General features: G+C 39.0%; 1 protein-coding gene across 1 annotated transcript; it reads left to right on the forward strand.

The window, feature by feature from the left end:
• Positions 1 to 2,667: 2,667 nt before the first annotated feature.
• On the forward strand, positions 2,668 to 18,519 carry lonrf1l (LON peptidase N-terminal domain and ring finger 1, like). Its single transcript, XM_053331055.1, has 12 exons — positions 2,668 to 3,400; positions 6,043 to 6,161; positions 7,180 to 7,302; positions 10,046 to 10,237; positions 10,356 to 10,569; positions 10,933 to 11,038; positions 11,141 to 11,255; positions 11,345 to 11,466; positions 11,607 to 11,765; positions 13,264 to 13,426; positions 13,570 to 13,722; positions 16,769 to 18,519. The coding sequence occupies exons 1-12, from the start codon at positions 2,788 to 2,790 to the stop codon at positions 16,925 to 16,927; spliced, it is 2,238 nt and encodes a 745-aa protein (XP_053187030.1). The 5' UTR covers positions 2,668 to 2,787; the 3' UTR covers positions 16,928 to 18,519.
• The last annotated feature ends 493 nt before the right edge of the window (positions 18,520 to 19,012 follow it).

The following is a 19,012-nucleotide window of genomic DNA, read 5'->3' on the forward strand; positions in this document are numbered from 1 at the left end:
TGAAATTCTCAGCAAAAGTGGCACACAGCACATCATGTGTTTCCTTAAAACCAAAACTGTTCACATAACTTCAATGACATGAGGACAGAGCTCTTTGATGGAGGGTTGTAGTCATCAAATAGGTCATGCCATTATTTTAAACTTCTAATACTATAACCAGTTTTATTTATTTGATGATTGAAGAAACACTTTAATTCAAGACCAATTAACAAATATTGGTTGTTTTTTTTACACATCACCTGTTGGTGACGTGTCAAATAATAACAATGCGCGTGCCTTGTGTTTCCATTATGGATAAGGGTTTTGACATTCATACAGAACTGCATTGGTGCCATACCAGAAAAAAAGAAGATCATCATCATTATCACATTATGAAAGTATTTTAAAAGTATTAATCCAGGTGAAGGTGCAGCAAGTGGGCTAAAAACGTGTTCTAATGACAAGAACAAAATGAGATACAAACCAGGACACAAGATGACAGCTTACATGACCTCCGAGTCTCCTGCTGTGTAGCCTATGTAAAAAAAAAAAAAACTTTTTTCACTTCTTTGTTTACCTTCATATTTAAAATACAAAATCCATAGCTCTATTGTCATTAAACCTTTTATTTACATTTTAATATACATGTTTTTGCTGTCTATTATATTTAGAAGAAACGTTTTGAAAATGTCTTATAGTAGTAATGTTGTGCTTTGACCAATAGAGGACAGTGTTTCACCATACTATACAAAGATTTATCAGGTTCACACCCAATTTGGCTTTATGCAACCTCAACTAAAAGGGAAACTTGTGTATTTTTCAACCTGAACTCTATTTCCCCATCTGTATGTGTCTTTATGATTGAGAGTGCTTCAGTCAGCAGGTGGCAGGTGCCAAACAGGCTGCAATGTAACCTGACAGGCTCAGACTGTTATAAGACTGATATAATCGGTCTAGTTATGACTCACTGAAGTAAATGATACTTGCCATATGAACTGTCCAGCTATTTTGCGGTTTGATCTGTTTTTCTGTGGCAAATGTTTAGCTCACCAGAATGTAGTAACAGCCCTCCTTTGATTGGGTTGCAGTTAAATAACGTTCTTTTTTTCTTTTCATTGGTAATTATCATGAAATTCTCACCAAATGTGGCACACAGCACATCATGTGTTTCCTTAAGACCAAAACTGTTAATATGACTTCAGTGACATGCGGACAGAGTTCCTTGATGGAGGGTTGTAGTCATCAAATAGGTCATGCTATTATTTAAACTTTTCTTACATGTGAAACACTTTATAAGCACTTCTATGTCCTATATTATTATTATTGTTGTTGTTGTAATGCAAGTTTAGGAACAAATAACTTACTTTAAATGATACATAATGCAAGGCCTACAAGGAATCATTAGTGCAAATACAGTACACTTATTTAATTTACAAACATTTAGGAAGTATTTGGCTATTTTATATATAGAACAATAATATTCATCACAAATATACGAGGCAACATTCACTCAATAAGTGGTCCAGTCAACCCATAAAGAATTGTTCCCTTTATTTTTTGTATGTGCAAACACAAACAGGATATCAGATTCAGCTCCTCTGATGGTAGAGATAAAATAGTTTAGACACAGGCAGGGAAGATGACAATAGTTATATAAAATTGAAACTTAGACTGTGATACAAAATCTGATTACACAAACAGTTATGAAGGGGTTGTTTGAATAATGTTTTGACTGCATACTAAGTCTAATTGAGCAACAGTGTTGGGGAGTAACTAGTTACATGTTATGGCTTCATGTAATTTAATTACAGAATAAATGTAACTGTAATCTGTCACAGTTACTGAGAAAAATGTGTAATAAAATTACAGTTACTTATGAAAATGATTATTAAAAAGGGGGTTACATCTGAAGTCAGACCTTTAAGATTTTGCTCCAGAGGGTTTTTCCCCCATTTTTAAATATTCCACATGTCACTGAATACATATATTGCTGTTTTTAATGATTTGAAAACAATATTTTTAAAAATATTTTGTAAATAAATCATGACATGGGCCTAAATGGTGTCACAGTACCAATAAATCCCATGCCAGACTTTTCGCTTTTTTCATCAAATATCTTTATTTTATATTCCAAAATCTACATGAACTGATGAATGCATTTTCTAATGAGAGATAAATCTTTCTTTATAAGAAATTATATCCTTTATAAATCATATCAGTGTCCATGAAAAACACCCGAACTTAGATTGTGGTGGGCTTCAATGGGTACACTTACCCTAACAGCTGAAAACATTTGTTAGAAAATTAGAAAAGTAATCAAAAAGTAATCATGTGTTTCATTCACATTACTTTGCTTAAGTAATTGAAATACCCTTACATTAGCCTACATATTACATTTTAGATAATAACTAGTAATCTGTAACCTTTTACAATTCCGAAGTAACCTTTCTAAGCCTGCTGATCAATATATATAAATAAGGGGGGATATTATATATTTTTATTTGGTTGTATGTGTTATACAGTCTGGTCCTGGTATTGGGTCGCAGTGATCCAGTACAGTCAACTTCAGCTACGTCTCTTCCGTAGTTATGAAACTTTCCAGCGCAGGTTTTGTAACCGAGACGTCTCGACCAATCAGGGCACGAGTCTGCTGTTCACGTGACAGTGATTTTTTTATGTAACAAACGGGTGTCTACAGGAAAGTCGGTTGTGTATACTGTCAAGGACCTGCGGCAGCTACAGAAATGTATAGGCGCGATAATAGAAGAAAGCCCAAATCAACATAACATTTTCTCTCTTGACACTACGATGTCGCTCCCACCGCCAGTGGAGGACACGGCGGAGGAGAGAAGCGCCTTCTTCATCGGCGCCGACGCGGACACTGTCTCGGAAGGGGAGGAGGAGGACCACCATCTACTTATATTACAGAAAGCCAACGCTCTAGCGTCGGAAAACTGCCTCAAAGAAGCCATTGACTGGTTTTCGGTGGCTATGCGGTATAGTCCTGTGAGACCCGAGCAGTTAAGCACTTTTGTGGACTGTATTCTGCGTAACTTTAAGAGAAAGGCCGCTGGGCCAGATGCTGGGTCGGTCCAGAGTCGGGACGCAGGGGGTAGCTGTGAAGGGGACGACGCCTTTGACTGTCCCAACTGTCATAGCTTTCTAGGTGAAGCGGTTACCATAGCATGTGGACACACGTACTGTAAAAGGTGTATACAGCGACGACTGCTATCTAAATGTAAGCTGTGCAGCGACGCCGTCAGTGGCCAAGAGAAAGCCAACGTGACCCTGTGCGGACTTTTAGATAAATGGTTCCCGGACGAGCTGACAAAGTCGAAAACACTATGCAAAGTGGACGAGCTTTGTGAAACGAAACGCTACCAAGAAGCTGTGTCACTGGCGACTGAGGTTATCCAGTCTGGTAAGTGTTGTTACTACATAACTTTACATCCATGATGTAGTCATGGGGGAGGTGCTGTCCTGTGTCCTGCTGCGTGAGGCGGATGTATTCTTAAACAGCGTGGATGTGTTCAGATATAAGACATAAACAGTTTCGGTCATGTACTTTGTTGTTTTCTGGACCTAAAGGGGCTTAATAGAGTACGTTCCACTGACCAACATTTTGTTGGCATGTGTTGTGCTGGTGCCAGTCTCCTCCCACTGCATAACGTGGTTGGTCCTGCTTACGAAATTTCACAAGCTGAGCATGCGCACTTGGCATAAGTTGCATAAGGCAGGTCGTGACACACTGTGGGGCAGGTTTTGTAATTTATCGAAGGAGGGGGGTAGTACAACAAGCTAACATTATGCAATGGGAAAAAATTAGGCTACTTCTGTAGAAAATGCTTTATAGTTAACAAACTGCTGAGGTAAGTAGGTCTGTGAGTGTAAAATGGTTGCAGGTTCAAATCCCCAGTACTAAGTGGAAAAGGGCTAAGCGAATAAGAAATGCCATCTTCACTATTAATAACAATGTTCCACAGTGTCCTTGGCCTAGATGCTGCAGTGGAGTTGGAAACCATCTGTACTGAACAGTTCTAGTCTAAACTGGGTTTGACTTGTAGTGGATGGTATGACCAGCCTACCAGTAAGATCTTGTGGAGCCACTTTCAGAAAACTTTGAACCGATATGGTGTGATGCACTGCAGGCATGCCCTGCACTGCCAGATAAATAGCCTTCATAGCATCAGGACCACCAAATCCCAAATTTCTCATTGCATGACCACAGTTTCTTTGTGTTATTGTAGTTAAAGAGTGATATACTTTAAATGCCATTTAACATATTATTGCCATAAACATGGCGATTTGGAATCTTTATGTGCAATCATTTTAGATTTACATCTGATCTGGTCCCCCACACCTTGAAATGGCCTTTTGGAGAAATGTTCAGTGCCAAACTGTCGGATATTTAGTCAAAGACCTAACCCAGACTACTTCATCATGAGAACCTGAGTGACCCTGACCGTAGTGGACCAACTAGAATTACAGATTGACTGCTTGAACATATCCATTTTTAAAAAGTGTTCCTGCATCGTGTGTGAACTGTTATTTACAGTAACTATGAAATTACTGTGTAATTTAAAGGCTAGTGGAGGATAACTGGTGCGTCATCTTTAGGCACTTGACATTGGACAGCGGAAGTTGACAGCATTGTCTGGCTGCCAAAGACAGACACAGGTCAGACACTCTGAGGTATACTGGGGTGCTGTGACGACTTGACAAACAACCCTGTCACATTAGTATCTGTCATACATAAAATTTAAAAAAAAAGATAACTACTCCCATATGTCTCAGTGAGAGGTAATAAATGTCTCGGATTGATGGTGTGCCGTGTGCAAAGAAATCCCAACTCTGCCTGTGAAGTTAAACTGTCTGAACTTTTGATTGAATACAAATAGTCTTGATCCACAAACTAAATTCATTACTCAATGACGTCTACACGTCAGAATGCTTCAAAAGATTGAGACTTGCTCACAACAGACTGACTGAGTTTGGTAAGAAGATGAATTTCAATCGTCTGTTTTTTTTCAACATAACCTGCATCTAAAGCAATAAATAGCAAGGTGCTTGTTTTCACTTAATTATCATCCCAAATAATTTGGCATTCCTGAGATTGTTTAGAATACTTTTAGGGTTCCTTATATTATTTGCTGTTTTTTCTAAATGGCAGATGTCCCACAACAAAATAGGGCTTACCTGTATTGAATTTTTGGGGCCATTACTGATGTTATGGAGTAACACAATTCTGAGATTGCTTTATCAGCTGCTATTTTTTTATATACAAAATATATACATAAGTACACACATACACACGACAAATGTGGTTATCAAACACGTGTGACAAAGATTAATAAACGAGTAATAAACTTTGTAGTATAAAATAACAGCAGTGCACTGACACAGTAAACTTCACTGAAGAATCTTATAATTGTAATAAACTATAGATAAAAATCACTAAACATAAAAATCATATATGTGTAAATTATTAGACTTGAATAAACAAAAAGGATCAAATATACATAAAATGCCTGAACAACATGCCGATACTGATATATCCCTGATATTCCAAATCGTCAATAATATCAGCTGACTTATATATCGGTCAGACTCTACAACAAAGCTCTTTTTGTGTCTTTGAATCCAGCCTACTGGGAACATAAATATGAAATCCAATGATCTCTTACAGGCTTATGCAACCTGTTTTTATTTCGCATTCGTTTACAAAGCATTCAGTGACACAGTTAATGTATAATTTGTTGCTTATCCTGTTATTATGTAATGCATAACTTTCAGGTTTAAAACAATAAGGTATGGAAATGCTACCTACCTGTGCAAGAAGAAAAGTTTCTATATTTATTGTCACTATGAGTTTCATGGTGTTACTGGTGTAATGTTCCATCGTCCATGACACTGATATAATACACAATTGAATGATATCCCTTAAAACTAAAATGCTTTACTTTCCAATGTTAAAAATATACAAAGAAAAATAATATCTTTTGGAGAACAAAGATTATTCCTGTCTAACTCTTTCCCCCCTCCATTTCCTCATGTTTCCTGCAGACCCAGAGTCAACAGCGGTGGCGCGGCTGTCTCGAGCGGAGGCATACATGGCTCTGAAACAGTATCGCCTGGCTTTAGAGGACACAGAATTTTGCCCTGGATCCAGCTGTTCTGCTGAAGTAGGTCACTCACTGATACTGCAGTAATGTGTCCCCTTATAGTTGTTATAGTAGTAAAAAAGTAAGCATTAAAAACATCTTCTTTGTAACCATTTGGTAACCTATGACAATGTAAATCAGTGTTAGATAACGACGCACCACAACTAATTTGCAGGCTTTTGATTGCTCCCAGGGGTCTTGCCAGGGTGTGTATGCTTCCTTACAAAAACAACTGCGTTTACTAAAGTGCGATATGTGCTTAGTAAATCAGTCTTTTCTGATTTGTCTTCCGCCCATTACGTAGCCAAAAGTGTATTTTAAGACTGCTGCCCTTAAAGCCATAGATGGGGAGAACCTCACTTGTTGTGTCAGTGGTTTATAGTTACAGCATCATGACCTATAAATTAAGTCTGTTTACAGATGCCAGATGAACGGCATGTTTATTCTTTCTTTAAATGTAATTGTTGATGCATGACTTTGCAGCTGAAATCTCTGCAACATGGCTGAAGAAGAATGATTTATTTGTTGTCTATCCTGTGTGTTTGTATACGAGGCATATTATTAATTTAGTAGTGTAACACCGGGCTTCTCTTGTCCAAAGAGTTACAAAAGAGAACAGTGACTAAAGAAGTGCAACTTCATACATAGTGATTAAGGTCAAAGGCAGGCTAATGACTCTTACATCAGTGAAAGGAGACAACAAGTGTGTTTTGAACCCAAAGATATTCTTAAGTTGTGGTGCAAATTATGTCATGGGAACGCTTGCATAATTGCTAATTTCATAATGATTTATTGACTAGTGGAGGAATATTGAATTTAGAAAAAGCTGCATCTCTTCAATTCTGTTGTACGAAATTTAAAATGTGTTATTTGTTGTTGCTTCAAAACAATTCTGCATCATTTTGAATACAGGGTTATAGTTAAAGTTAGGGTTAGACGCAGGAGGAAGTGTATAAGAATGATAGTGAATACCCAGACTACTTCTGCACATACAGAGCTGTAATTTCTCTCTTTCTGTCCTTCCTCTCGACCCTTGCAGGCTTTGTTTTGGAAAGCTATGGTGCTTCATGAGATGGGCCAAGTGGATGAGTCTCTCCAAGTCTTTCTCCACTGCCTGGCTGTAGACGAGGACTTTCCCAGGGCTAAAAGACAAGTGGAAAAGGTGAGCTAATGATAGAGTTAGGATTACTCTGCTGACATTGTGAGGGGGAAAAAGAGCAAGAGAGACAAAATATTTTCTGCAGTCGACATCCTGAAGTCTGGCAGTGGGTTGAGTCGAGGTCACACAGTGTTAATGCAAGTAGGCTGGATGAGCTAGCCTCAATACACCATAAGCCAGAGATTTAAGTGTAACTGTTATCGCTGTAGCATTGCTTCAAGGAATCTGGCTACTTGGGTGTCTCGGGGCCTTGATTGGATAACTGGGATCTTAAAGCTCTCCTATTATACCCTTATTGCAGGCAAACATTTGTTCCGATTTTATAGTTGTACACTGGCCTTATGGAATCCATTTATTTTCATGGCTTAAAGGGTAACTTCGGTATTTTTTAACTTGGGCTCTATTTTCGCATCTCTTTGTGTCTAAATGACTGATGGGGACAACAGATTTTAAAATTGGTCCAGTATTGAGCACGAACACTTGAGCCTGTAATCCTTATGGGTAATTGCACCATATCAATGTACCTCCACTGTAGGTGCTTTTCATAACTACTAACGAGCTCAGATTGTTATTATAAGTGTCTGACAACATTATGGGATGAACCATACAGAGACCATACTTGATCCGGTCTGTTTGTTATTGTGTCTATCCAAGTCTCACTTAAGGAGAAGTCTCATTTTGAAATCTCACAAGAGTTTAGTTGTTGTCCATATCAGCTGAATATTCAGATATGACAGAGTTTAGAGAGAGAGTAGAGTGTAAATAGTTGAATATACTCAAGTTTTCCTTTTAATAAATTAGACAGAAATGGTGTGTTTAATCAGCCTCTCCATGTATTGCTGTGTTTTTAATAGGATTTACAGTATGCAATGTGCCTGAAATATGATGACAGACATAATCTCAGACGGTAGTATTATTCATCTGTATGAATCTGTGTCAGTCTATTTAAACGAGTTGGTAGCAGCAGTTTATGTTACTGAACCCAATTAATCAGCTAGTCTATTGACAGAAAATTGATGATTTATATAATTGTACTGGTCACAACTTCACGGAACAGGGAACAGGGAAGCTAATTTAATACATCATGTTCGTTTCAATCTGATAGGCCTTTGCCACTTTTTCAGTTTATGATGATGATAAAAAAATTAAGACAAGAAGTTACATACAAGCCTGAAAACATATATTGTAGTGACGCATAAGAAACCTGAAGTGAAAGAATAAAAACTTTTAAGTTCACTTTCTCAGCAATAAACACAGTTCATTCTTTCTACTAGGACCATCTTTCATGGAATTATTAGTTTTAGGGCTCAGGTCCTGTGACTCTGCCCGTAATAACATTAGTACCACTTAATAGACATGGCACCGTGTTGTGGTTACATAAGTGCCCTATATTTGACACATTTATGCAACAATGCATACATTTTCAGACTCAAACCACAGTTTGTTGCTTTTTTGTGATGAAACTTTAATTCCATTTCTAATGTTACTCATGCTTTGTTTAATCATCATTGAATCATCGTTGAATAAGGATGCACACATAAGCACATTAGTCATCTGCAGTCTGCATATGGTAAAATGTGTGTACAATTGATTGAATCGGTTGTTCAGAGTTACATTGGCATCTTGTTTGAATTCCTTGCCCCTCAGATCTGAAAGAGACACTTCTAAGACTAGACATGAATCTGAAACAGTGTGTGAGCCAGACACCGAGCCTCAATTGAAGGTGTAGCCTTTAATCACACTTAAAGTCTCAAAGGCTTTCCCAACACCCATATAATGAAAACAGCAAATGAATGAAAATGTCAGCCTTCACCCTTATTTCCCCTACTGAGAGAGACAGAAACATGTAAGAATCTTTGATGTAGAATGAAACCTTTTTGAAAGCTCTTAGAAAGATGCATCAGCAGCCAAATGACGCTGAGTTTGTATTTACACATTAGTCGAAGTGCACAAACTGAAAGCCTCACTAGAACTACATGTTTTAAAATGATCTGATCAGAGAGCAAAGTTCAGGCCCACAAGTCTAACTGGAACTGGAGATATAGTGTCATGTTCTCAGCTACTGGGTCATATACTCTGAGTTCAGACTGAGGTGATGCTGAATTCTGCTCTTGATATGACACAAGCTGCCCTTCTGAACCTTTCTTGAACCCTTCTTGCTTTTTCTGTTCACCCCTTATCACCAGAGTTTATTCTGGTCATGGCTACATAATTAGATGTATAGTATCATGTAGGATCCTTTGTCAGGATGGCTTCTCTTGCCAAACATTATATTCCAAGTTTTGAAAAAATCTACAAAATGTAATAATTCTTAAAACACAAATGTATTCCTGTAAAATAAAATGTATCATAATAGTTTTTAAACATAATTTTTTGCCTCCCAGCCGGAAGACAAGTTCGGTCTGATAATGCTTCAGCTAACTGACAACAGTAGCCACAGCTGCTAGAAGCTACAAGATTTTCAGAGGAAAAAGTGAATAAATAATCAGCTCATCTATATACTACTCAATAACTCGAATATTCTCTCTCTAAACTTGTTTGGGTCACAAGTGTACATGATGTGTCTAGCAGTCAGGTTGAATTTTATATGACGCCATCACCAAGGCTCTACTTTCTATGATGTACGTATGTAAGCAGTCATGCAGGAACTTGTTAATTGTTTTGCTGACATTGACTTCAGATAAGACGTTTATGCCTGTTGCACATTCCTGCTGCAATGACAAACCAAGTGTTTTTTTTTTTACAGATTTTGTGTGACCTGCTCTCCCCGGCTGATGAGAACGTCAAGGTTGGCCTGAGGGAAACGGCACAGAACACGTCGCCACACCTGCGCAGTAAAACCTTTGTGTCTGATGCCCAAGGTTCACCACAGAGCCCAGTCCACAGACAACACCAGGTCCGCGCCTCCTCAGCACACCACCATCTGGACAGCCAGGAGGTATTACCACACTGAATAGATGTACTAATATGACATAGTTTACTCACAGATTCATGATCATATTGTTTATAATGAATCACCCTCATCTTCTTAATCTCGGCCTCCTGTCATTACTCAGAAACGCTGGGAGAGTCTGGAGCGCCCCGTTCTGAGCCGAGCTCATTCGCTACGAATGAATGGATATAACTGTGGTGAGGAGGGGCTGAAGAGGGTTTGCTCTGCACCTCAACTGGGGGACCAGGAGAAGGCAAGCCTGCTGAAGAGGAAGCTGTCAGTGTCAGATACAGAACCTTGTGTTGTGTATAGTGGAAGTAGCAAGCATAAAAAACAAGGTAGGTTTCTAAGTCCGTCATTGTTCTTATCGCTGGCCTTCTTAACATATTGTTTTGTAATTTCCTGCTTCTGTTGTCACACCAATGTTTTATATAAAAACTCAACTCAACACATGTAACAGTAGTAATAGTGCATAAAATAAGGCTTAATTGGACACTTAAATTCTGACTTTTTGCAGGAATAAAGTAGACACTCACAAACTCTGCTATTTATACCCCACTCTATTATTTAAATGAAATGATTAATTACTAACACCATGGGCTATCACCTCATTAACATCATATCTGTGTTAGAGGTAATGCTTTTGTTTTAATGTAATGTTTGTTTAATTATAATTAAGTATTTTCTCCTGTTGATTTCAGGTGTGGTGAAAGGCTCCAAACAGCAGGCTACCAAAGCTAAAACCTACAAAGCTGTTCCTGAGGGCCTGTTAGACCCCAATGATTTGGAGTGCTCTCTCTGCATGAGGTAAGGACAAACATCAGCACATACTTACTATGCAGTTTACATACCAGCTTACATTGTAAAGTTGTGATTGATATGATTGTTTCATCTCTCTACCCATCACAGGTTATTCTATGAGCCTGTGACGACACCATGTGGCCACACCTTTTGTAAAAACTGTTTGGAACGCTGCTTGGACCACACACCTCAGTGTCCCCTCTGTAAAGAGAGCCTGAAAGAGGTGGGCAACCCTGTTGTTGTTGTAAAATCCTGTTAAATGGCTTGCTTGATACTTATCAAACTATATATTCCATGTCCTGCTCTCTACAGTATCTAGCATCTAGGAGGTACATGGTGACAACTGTCTTGGATTCACTGATCAAACAGTATTTGAGTCAGGAGTACACAGAGAGGACAAAAACTCATCTGGAGGAGACCAGAGAGCTTTCTGAGTAAGCAGCCTTTCCAGTCATTCATTAGTTTCTTTGCCTCAGTTCATTTCAGTGTTTATCATCAGATGTGGCTGAATGCAGAAGATTCAAAGATACTCAAAGGGTCTAAACTGTTTTTCTCCTACTTTCCCTGTGTGCAGCTTAACGAAGAATGTGCCTATCTTTGTGTGTACCATGGCTTACCCCACCGTGCCTTGCCCACTGCATGTCTTCGAGCCACGATACCGCCTCATGATTCGCCGCTGCATGGAAACGGGCACACGGCAGTTTGGGATGTGTATTAATGATCCTCAGAAAGGGTAAGCATTCAGGCACAAACACATGGGGTCCCATCTTGTGGTCGGCGCACAGCGGATGGCGTATGTTAGTTTCATGTGTCTTTGATAGTTTCCCCTGGCGCAGTTGTCATTTTCTCACACTGTGCCCACATTGTCTAAATAGCAAAGGCACTTGCACCAGTCTGTGCGCCTATGGGCGTGTTGGTCTCAAAATGAGGTGTGGTCAGGCGCATTGGTGGCATGTTGCTATTTTGAGGCAGAGGAAAGCTATTGCACTACTGACCAAAAAAACCCAGGTCTAAAGTCACTGGCAAATATGTTACAGTTATTTAATGGGCGCATCATCAAGAGTCCAATATGCTCCTAGATAGGCGGGTATATAGAGGGGTATATAGGCGAAGACACTGTGCTTGTTACCATACGGATGCGCAGCAGCACACAAACATGCAAAACATTACAAATAAAAGGACCACAATGTGAATTTGTATTATGATGTACATGTAAAAATACATGTCATATTAGTTAGTCATATATATTAGTCATATATTTATCAGATTTAATTAATTGTAAAAAATGGAGAGTGCCGTTGTGGACAGTCCTAACAACCTATGAAAGTCTAGCATCTGATGCTGCACAGAGCACAGTGCCATTACACACAGCCACTCACTGTTTATTAAAATCAGCTGATGACACCAGGCTGCTGCACACCTCTACACTCATCAGACTGGTTAGTTATAACTACACACACCTCTACACTCATCAGACTGGTTAGTTATAACCACACACACCTCTACACTCATCAGACTGGTTAGTTATAACCACACACACCTCTACACTCATCAGACTGGTTAGTTATAACTACACACACCTCTACACTCATCAGACTGGTTAGTTATAACCACACACACCTCTACACTCATCAGACTGGTTAGTTATAACCACACACACCTCTACACTCATCAGACTGGTTAATTATAACCACACACACCTCTACACTCATCAGACTGGTTAGTTATATGACCATATTCTTCCTTTATATGAATTAAATGTGAGGTTAGCAGCTCATCAGCCAACTTTCCTTTCAGCAAAAGGAACTCATATTATTGAAACGCATTGCTGGGTAAATGCACTGTTATAATAGCAATCCGCCAAAGTGACAGCGCTCCTGGATATTAAAGAGAATGGGAGATGACACTCTGATTGGTTTACTGCGTGTTACGCCCAAAGCACACCTATGATTAATGAGGGGACTTAAGTCCATCCCTTTTAGACCATGCGCCTGGCACAGTGACCATTTTTCCGCTGTTAAAATAGCAAAAGTGGATCTGGATCCACCCCAAAGACACTTGCGCCACACGCTTCACACCATGCGCTATAGATCGTTAAAATAGGGCCCATGGTGTTAATGTGTTTTAAAACTCCAATTCAGGGGACCTTTTTAAAGTAGATATCTGCATATAATTAATCACATTATGAGATCTAAACTCTATTTACTAAATAAAAAATTGTATCCATGCAGGTTTGTAGATTATGGCTGCATGCTGATCATCAGGAGTGTCCATTTCCTCCCTGATGGACGATCAGTAGTTGACACTATTGGAGGCAAACGCTTCCGGGTCCTTTCCAGAGGAATGAAGGATGGTTATAGCACTGCTGACATTGAACACTTGGCGGATACTCGGGTAAGAACCGCAGTGACCATCATTTATATGATGTCATCTATCCTTTTGTCTATAAAAAGACACATTTACAGAAGCTTATGTTTTTAAAGTGCAAACAAACCAAAAGTGGCTGGTGTATTAATTGATTCACTCTTTGACTGTAGGTGGAGGGCAGTGAGGAGCTACAGAGACTACAAGAGCTGCACGATGCAGTGTATGAACAGGCCCGTGTCTGGTTCCAGAACCTCAAGATCCGCTTCCACAACCAGATCCTGCAGCACTTTGGACCAATGCCAGAACGAGAAGCTGATATCCAGGTACACCTCCGGCACACTGTTCATCTACCTCCATTTGTAGAGACCTTCTTACACACTTAAGATTCCCTCAAGCGTTTTATTACAGCCTTATATTACCCATACAATTTCAGAAAACGCTGGGTCATAATTGCTGCCTTGCTAAGCCTGTGTGTAGATCCCAGAGTCCTACACTGAGTTAATATTTCAGTAGTTCAAATATATGCACAGATATTTAAGCTTGGTTAAACAATAGAGTATTCTACTATGTAATGTTTCCCATTAATTATATAGACTGTGGCGGCCCACCATAGTCTAATTTGTGCTGCCACAGTCTCATAGTGCACTCTGCAAAACGTTACGTTGTTTTAGGGCTGAGCGGGAAATTGAGTTTAACATATTTTCAAACGAGATATAGGACGAGACATTATCTTCTTTTGTGCAGATTATATTGTTAAATTACTGAGTGAAGTTGGGACAACTTTCCACTGTCTCTGTCTCTGATGCACAGAGGGTTCAGCTCCGCCCCGCTGAGACAGAGGAGAGGAGCAGCAACGTTAGCCTCTGCTATAGATTGCTGTCACTTCTCGTCGCGTTGCTCTCCTCTGCTCTCAGAGGTCTGTTCAATGCGGGAATACTACTACTTTATTCCTCCTCACTGTTCGGTATAAAAGGTCCGGACAGAGTTGCTCAGTCAGTAAGCGGCTACAGAGGTAGCGGCTAAAGAGGTAGAGGCTACAGGGCGCTTGTTAGCTGTGATCGAGCGAGCCTGAGAGTGAATGAAGAGACAGAGTGCTGTCAGTAAGAAAGCCGGTGAATTAGGTCAATAAGGCGATATTTTTTGATTGTTTCACAGCAGTTACGTTCAAAAGCACAAATACATTTCCCCACACACTTCCACTCAACCCTGCAGCTCAGCCTCAAACAGCTGAATCTGAAACTGTTTAAACCACAGCAGCAGCAGTTTATACTGCTTTGATTGGTTCAGATTAAAAAAACTAATTTTATTTATTTATATCTTTTATTGATTAGCAGGCAGTATTTTATATGTTCATAAGTAATTAACTAGTTGAACTTAGATAATCACTTTCTTTGTTTCACAGCTGAAATATGGGCATTGGTCTTTTTTGATTGTTTGTTTGGAACATTAAATGAACTGGTAAAATGTCTTTCTTGTGCTTTGTGGGTGTTTCATCACCATTCATACCAGTAGTTCAACCAGTAGTTAAATGACTAAAGCACACAAAAAAATGGAGATATAACCTCTTAACGTTGCTCTCAGAGTGCACCATAAGGATGCATTTGACTTAAAAATGTACAAAATTTTCATCCGGGGGATCCATCCCCCTGATGAATTTCCGTTGTTAGTCTCCCCTGCCAGATGTTACCGGCACAATTCCTACAATAAAAAAAATGAACTACATTACACATAATATATACGAGGCAATTACAATAAATATTCACCCAGTATAAGTCGTTCAGCAACACGTTAAAATAGTATTGCACACTTCATGTTGCTTCCAGTAAGGGAGTTTTTCCCCCAGAAAATGAACTAACATGAAAAATTAAGGATGTCTATTTGTAAAATCTGTTTGTAAAAAATACTTTGGTGCAGTGAGTTGGCAGTATATCACAGTTAAGCAGATGGTGTTGCAGTCTGTTAAGAACAAGAATGTAACTGCCTTCTTGCAGGAATTGTGTTTGCAGCAACTGTTGAAATAACCAGATATGCAGATAAGCAATATCAGCCGACGTACTCTCATTAACATTATCAGAACAATATCAGCTGTGCTTCATGGAAGCAGACATTATCTTCAAAATACTGCAGGGTTTCTAAAGCTTTTACTTTGCCTGCCACTGCAACATACTGTGAAGTCTCAGTCTAAACTGGGATCATCTCATGACACACTTGCCTTTTGGGGAAACCCTCATTACCATGGATTCACTTGCCTCAGAGGTCTTAATACCGGAAAAAAGTTGTGTGCTCGGCTGCGGCTCTGGCTAGCAGCCGGCAGTGCTGAATGGGATTACAGCTCCACTATTAGGACAACCACGGGGAGGAGTCAATTGACAATATAGGCTAAAGAGCTTTATGGGGGCTTCTTATCTAATCCCAGTGGACCTGTTGCGTCACAAGTGTCATGATGAGAATCCGCAATCGACTCGTGCACACAAACTAAAAAAAGCAGAGCCTGATTTTTGTTGCTGTAATGTAATTTTTTTAACACATTTGTCCCAGGTAAAACTACAGTGGTTTAAGGGTTTATGACCAGACCACTTAGTTAAAGTAAAATCAAGTAGAAATAGAAATCATGATTCACAATCCTTAAACACGTTAAGCACATTTTGTAACTGGCTCAGACACGTAACTAGTAGGAAACAAGGATTTTTTTTTCCTGCTGGGTAACGTCACACAGACGCATTCCTCTGGCAGATTACTGTAAAAGGTCATTCATGTTATTACTACTTCCAGGGTTGTAGGCCTGGGTGTAGTCATAATACTTTCAGTTGCTATCAATACAAACTAAGTACTTTACTGTAATTATCAAGGATGTAATGGGTGTTTAAGTGTAACCCATACATGAACTCTGCAACAGCTGTAGGCCTGTGAAAACTGCTGTCAGCCAACACTTGATGAACAATAAAAGTGCATTTAAATCTATTTTAGTTTGTTTTATCACTATACTAGTTTGAAACAATGGGAGGGATGAATGAAATTCAGCTCTGACAAATCAGGGGGAGAAAGAGCAGATATGTAGGAGAACACTGATGCTTTTGTCTGTGAAATGATATATAAGAAGAAAGAACCTCTAATATCCCAATAGTTTGAGATCTTCTATAATATAGAAATGCTTCTTCTATCCAAAAAAACCTAAATCCAAAAAGATGGATGTGCTCTACTTTTTTCACACACTTTCAAGATAATGGTATCTAATTGTCCTGTTCAGACACCTTCTGGGCTGACCTCAGATCTCCTTAGTTTGACTCAAAGAAAATCACAGAAAAAGTATTATGGGTCTTGAAAGATTTATTTTGTTGATGGTCTTATGTTGTTCCTCCTTTCTTCCAGGCAACTCCTAATGGTCCAGCATGTTGTTGGTGGCTCCTGGCTGTTCTGCCTATTGACCCAAGGTACCAGCTCTCTGTCCTCTCCATGACCAGCCTCAAGGAACGCCTGGTTAAGATTCAGCACATCCTCACATATCTGCAGAGCATCCCCAACAACTAGAGCTTCCTCTTCTCACCAACAAAAACATCCTTTGGACTCTTATACAACATTCGACATTTCGCCAACTTTTGTTTCTACTGCATCTGTTTTACAGCTATGAGACCACCTAATTTTAAACATGTCTGTTTTAAGCCTGTGCAAGATCAGAGAAAAGTTGAAACATCCTTGTACTGTTCAGTGAAACCAGAGATGCAGCCAAACCACCTCAACAATACTTCAAATGACACTCATACTTTGCATGTGGCTGTCGAAAATTATTTAAAAAAACAGTTACTTCCCACATGATTATTTAGCTGTTAAAGATGACAGAGTAATATATGTAAAATCAATTATAAGTGAAGCTTCTATAAAGATTTCTATGCTCTGCTTTGCACATGAAAACTAAATAGTGCTGAATTGAAGAGTCAATGATTATGGTTTGTGTTGTATCATCCCTGGTGAGACCAGTGAAAAGGACATTTTTTTGGTTTTGTTTCTTGGCTGTAAGATTCATGCTCATAGTAGAGGAGGGTTGGCATGATGCTGTGGAACAAATCCTAAATGCTGAAAGTCTAGAAAGAGATGGCAAGATGTAGTTCTGAGAAACCAACTTGTTTAAAACCAAGTGCAACTAAAGGCTGGCGTCTATGCGTACCAAACGTGAAAGTATTAATCGATTTCTTCCGTGCATTCGAGTTCTCTTCTCACCCACTTTTCCCATGTGTCTACCATACATTACTTCCATGGCTGTCTCTAAGTAGTATCATAAGACCTTCCTGTTAAAAGAATGAAGCCATCTGCATTTCTTCCCATTTTTTCCACTTAGTTTCTTCCATGTTATCATGCAGAGATAAGCTACTTTGTCCCTTTTAGCAAGAGGTTGGAGGGACACTCACAACCCTGAAATCTCATCTTGATTCTATGCTTGTTTAAATGCTTTACTTCTCGCACAGTTAACCTGAACTCATAAACTTCCAAAATGTTGTTTGAGTGTGAGGACTTTTGAAAATGTTTCTGTGGTTCTGTTATTGTACATTTTCTCTTTCCCCAGTACCAAAAGACTCAGCTGTCCATTGAATTAACTTAAACTGAATTAATTTATAAGTTAAAAATATATTTGTACATTCTGACCGTATGTTTGTATTAAAAATGGAAAGGGGGGGGGAGGGGGATCTTGCAATATTATGACAAATCAAAACAAGTCAAAAACAGCATATATAGATCTACGAAGCAGGCCAATGGGCTAGCATTATTCTTCATTCAAAGCTGCTCTCTGCTTGAAGGGGAGAGGACGGTACCTGCAGTGCTTCAGACTGCATTTGCCTTACACCATTTTGCATTGTGATTGGAATAACTCTGTGTGTTGGCTTGGTTACCATTCCTTTTTGCCACAGTATGAAGTATGTTTTAACTGTATTTTTCTCTCAGTTAGTTTGAAGCACCATCTGTTCACAATATGTAAAATAAAAGAAATCTGGAAAACAAATACTACATTTTAAGTCAATGCCGTCATGTATGTAAATCATTTGTAAAAAGGCTTTTTGGACAGATCTTGCTTTTTGCTGATGTTTTAAGTTATCAATTTTCTATAATAAATGCCCTTCGTTTTTTCAGCTTTAGCCTCTGTCCTCTGTTTGACACATTTCATTTTGAAGACTAGCACCACCACACTTTCACGCATCGAGAAAGACCTCAAGATTTTCTGGTGTTGTGGAGTTTAAGACACAGAGTATGGCAACATCCCTTGATTCAAGTCTGGCTTGATTATTTTTACCACTTACTCTATGCCTGTCTTTACAAAAAAAAACTTCACAAGGTCTGTAACTCAAGTTTGGATAGGCTACATTCCCTCATGAACCTGAAGTATAAAATACAAGATTGGAGAGAAATATTATACATCAGAGGTTTTCAAATTGGGAGGTGGGCCTCCCCAGGGGTGCTCCGAAAAGTGGGAGGCTCAGTGAATGAAAGTGAAATTGTATTAGATTAGTTATCAAAAGGTGATCACAAAGAATAGCCTTAATGTGTGTGATTTGGTTAAAGATATAGTTCAGAGATTCAGTAGTTTGGGGCAATTTTCTTGTTTTCCCCACTTCCCCAGAGTCA

The sequence above is a fragment of the Scomber japonicus genome, chromosome 2 (assembly GCF_027409825.1).
Source record: "Scomber japonicus isolate fScoJap1 chromosome 2, fScoJap1.pri, whole genome shotgun sequence".
Taxonomy (NCBI): domain Eukaryota; kingdom Metazoa; phylum Chordata; class Actinopteri; order Scombriformes; family Scombridae; genus Scomber; species Scomber japonicus.

Bases quoted from the DNA above. Each gene is read 5' to 3' on its own strand.
- lonrf1l (XM_053331055.1), top strand. From the start codon at position 2,788: ATGTCGCTCCCACCGCCAGTGGAGGACACGGCGGAGGAGAGAAGCGCC. The intron at 11,256-11,344 runs GTGGGCAACCCT...TGCTCTCTACAG, and splicing joins GTAAAGAGAGCCTGAAAGAG to TATCTAGCATCTAGGAGGTA. The intron at 13,427-13,569 runs GTAAGAACCGCA...CTTTGACTGTAG, and splicing joins AACACTTGGCGGATACTCGG to GTGGAGGGCAGTGAGGAGCT.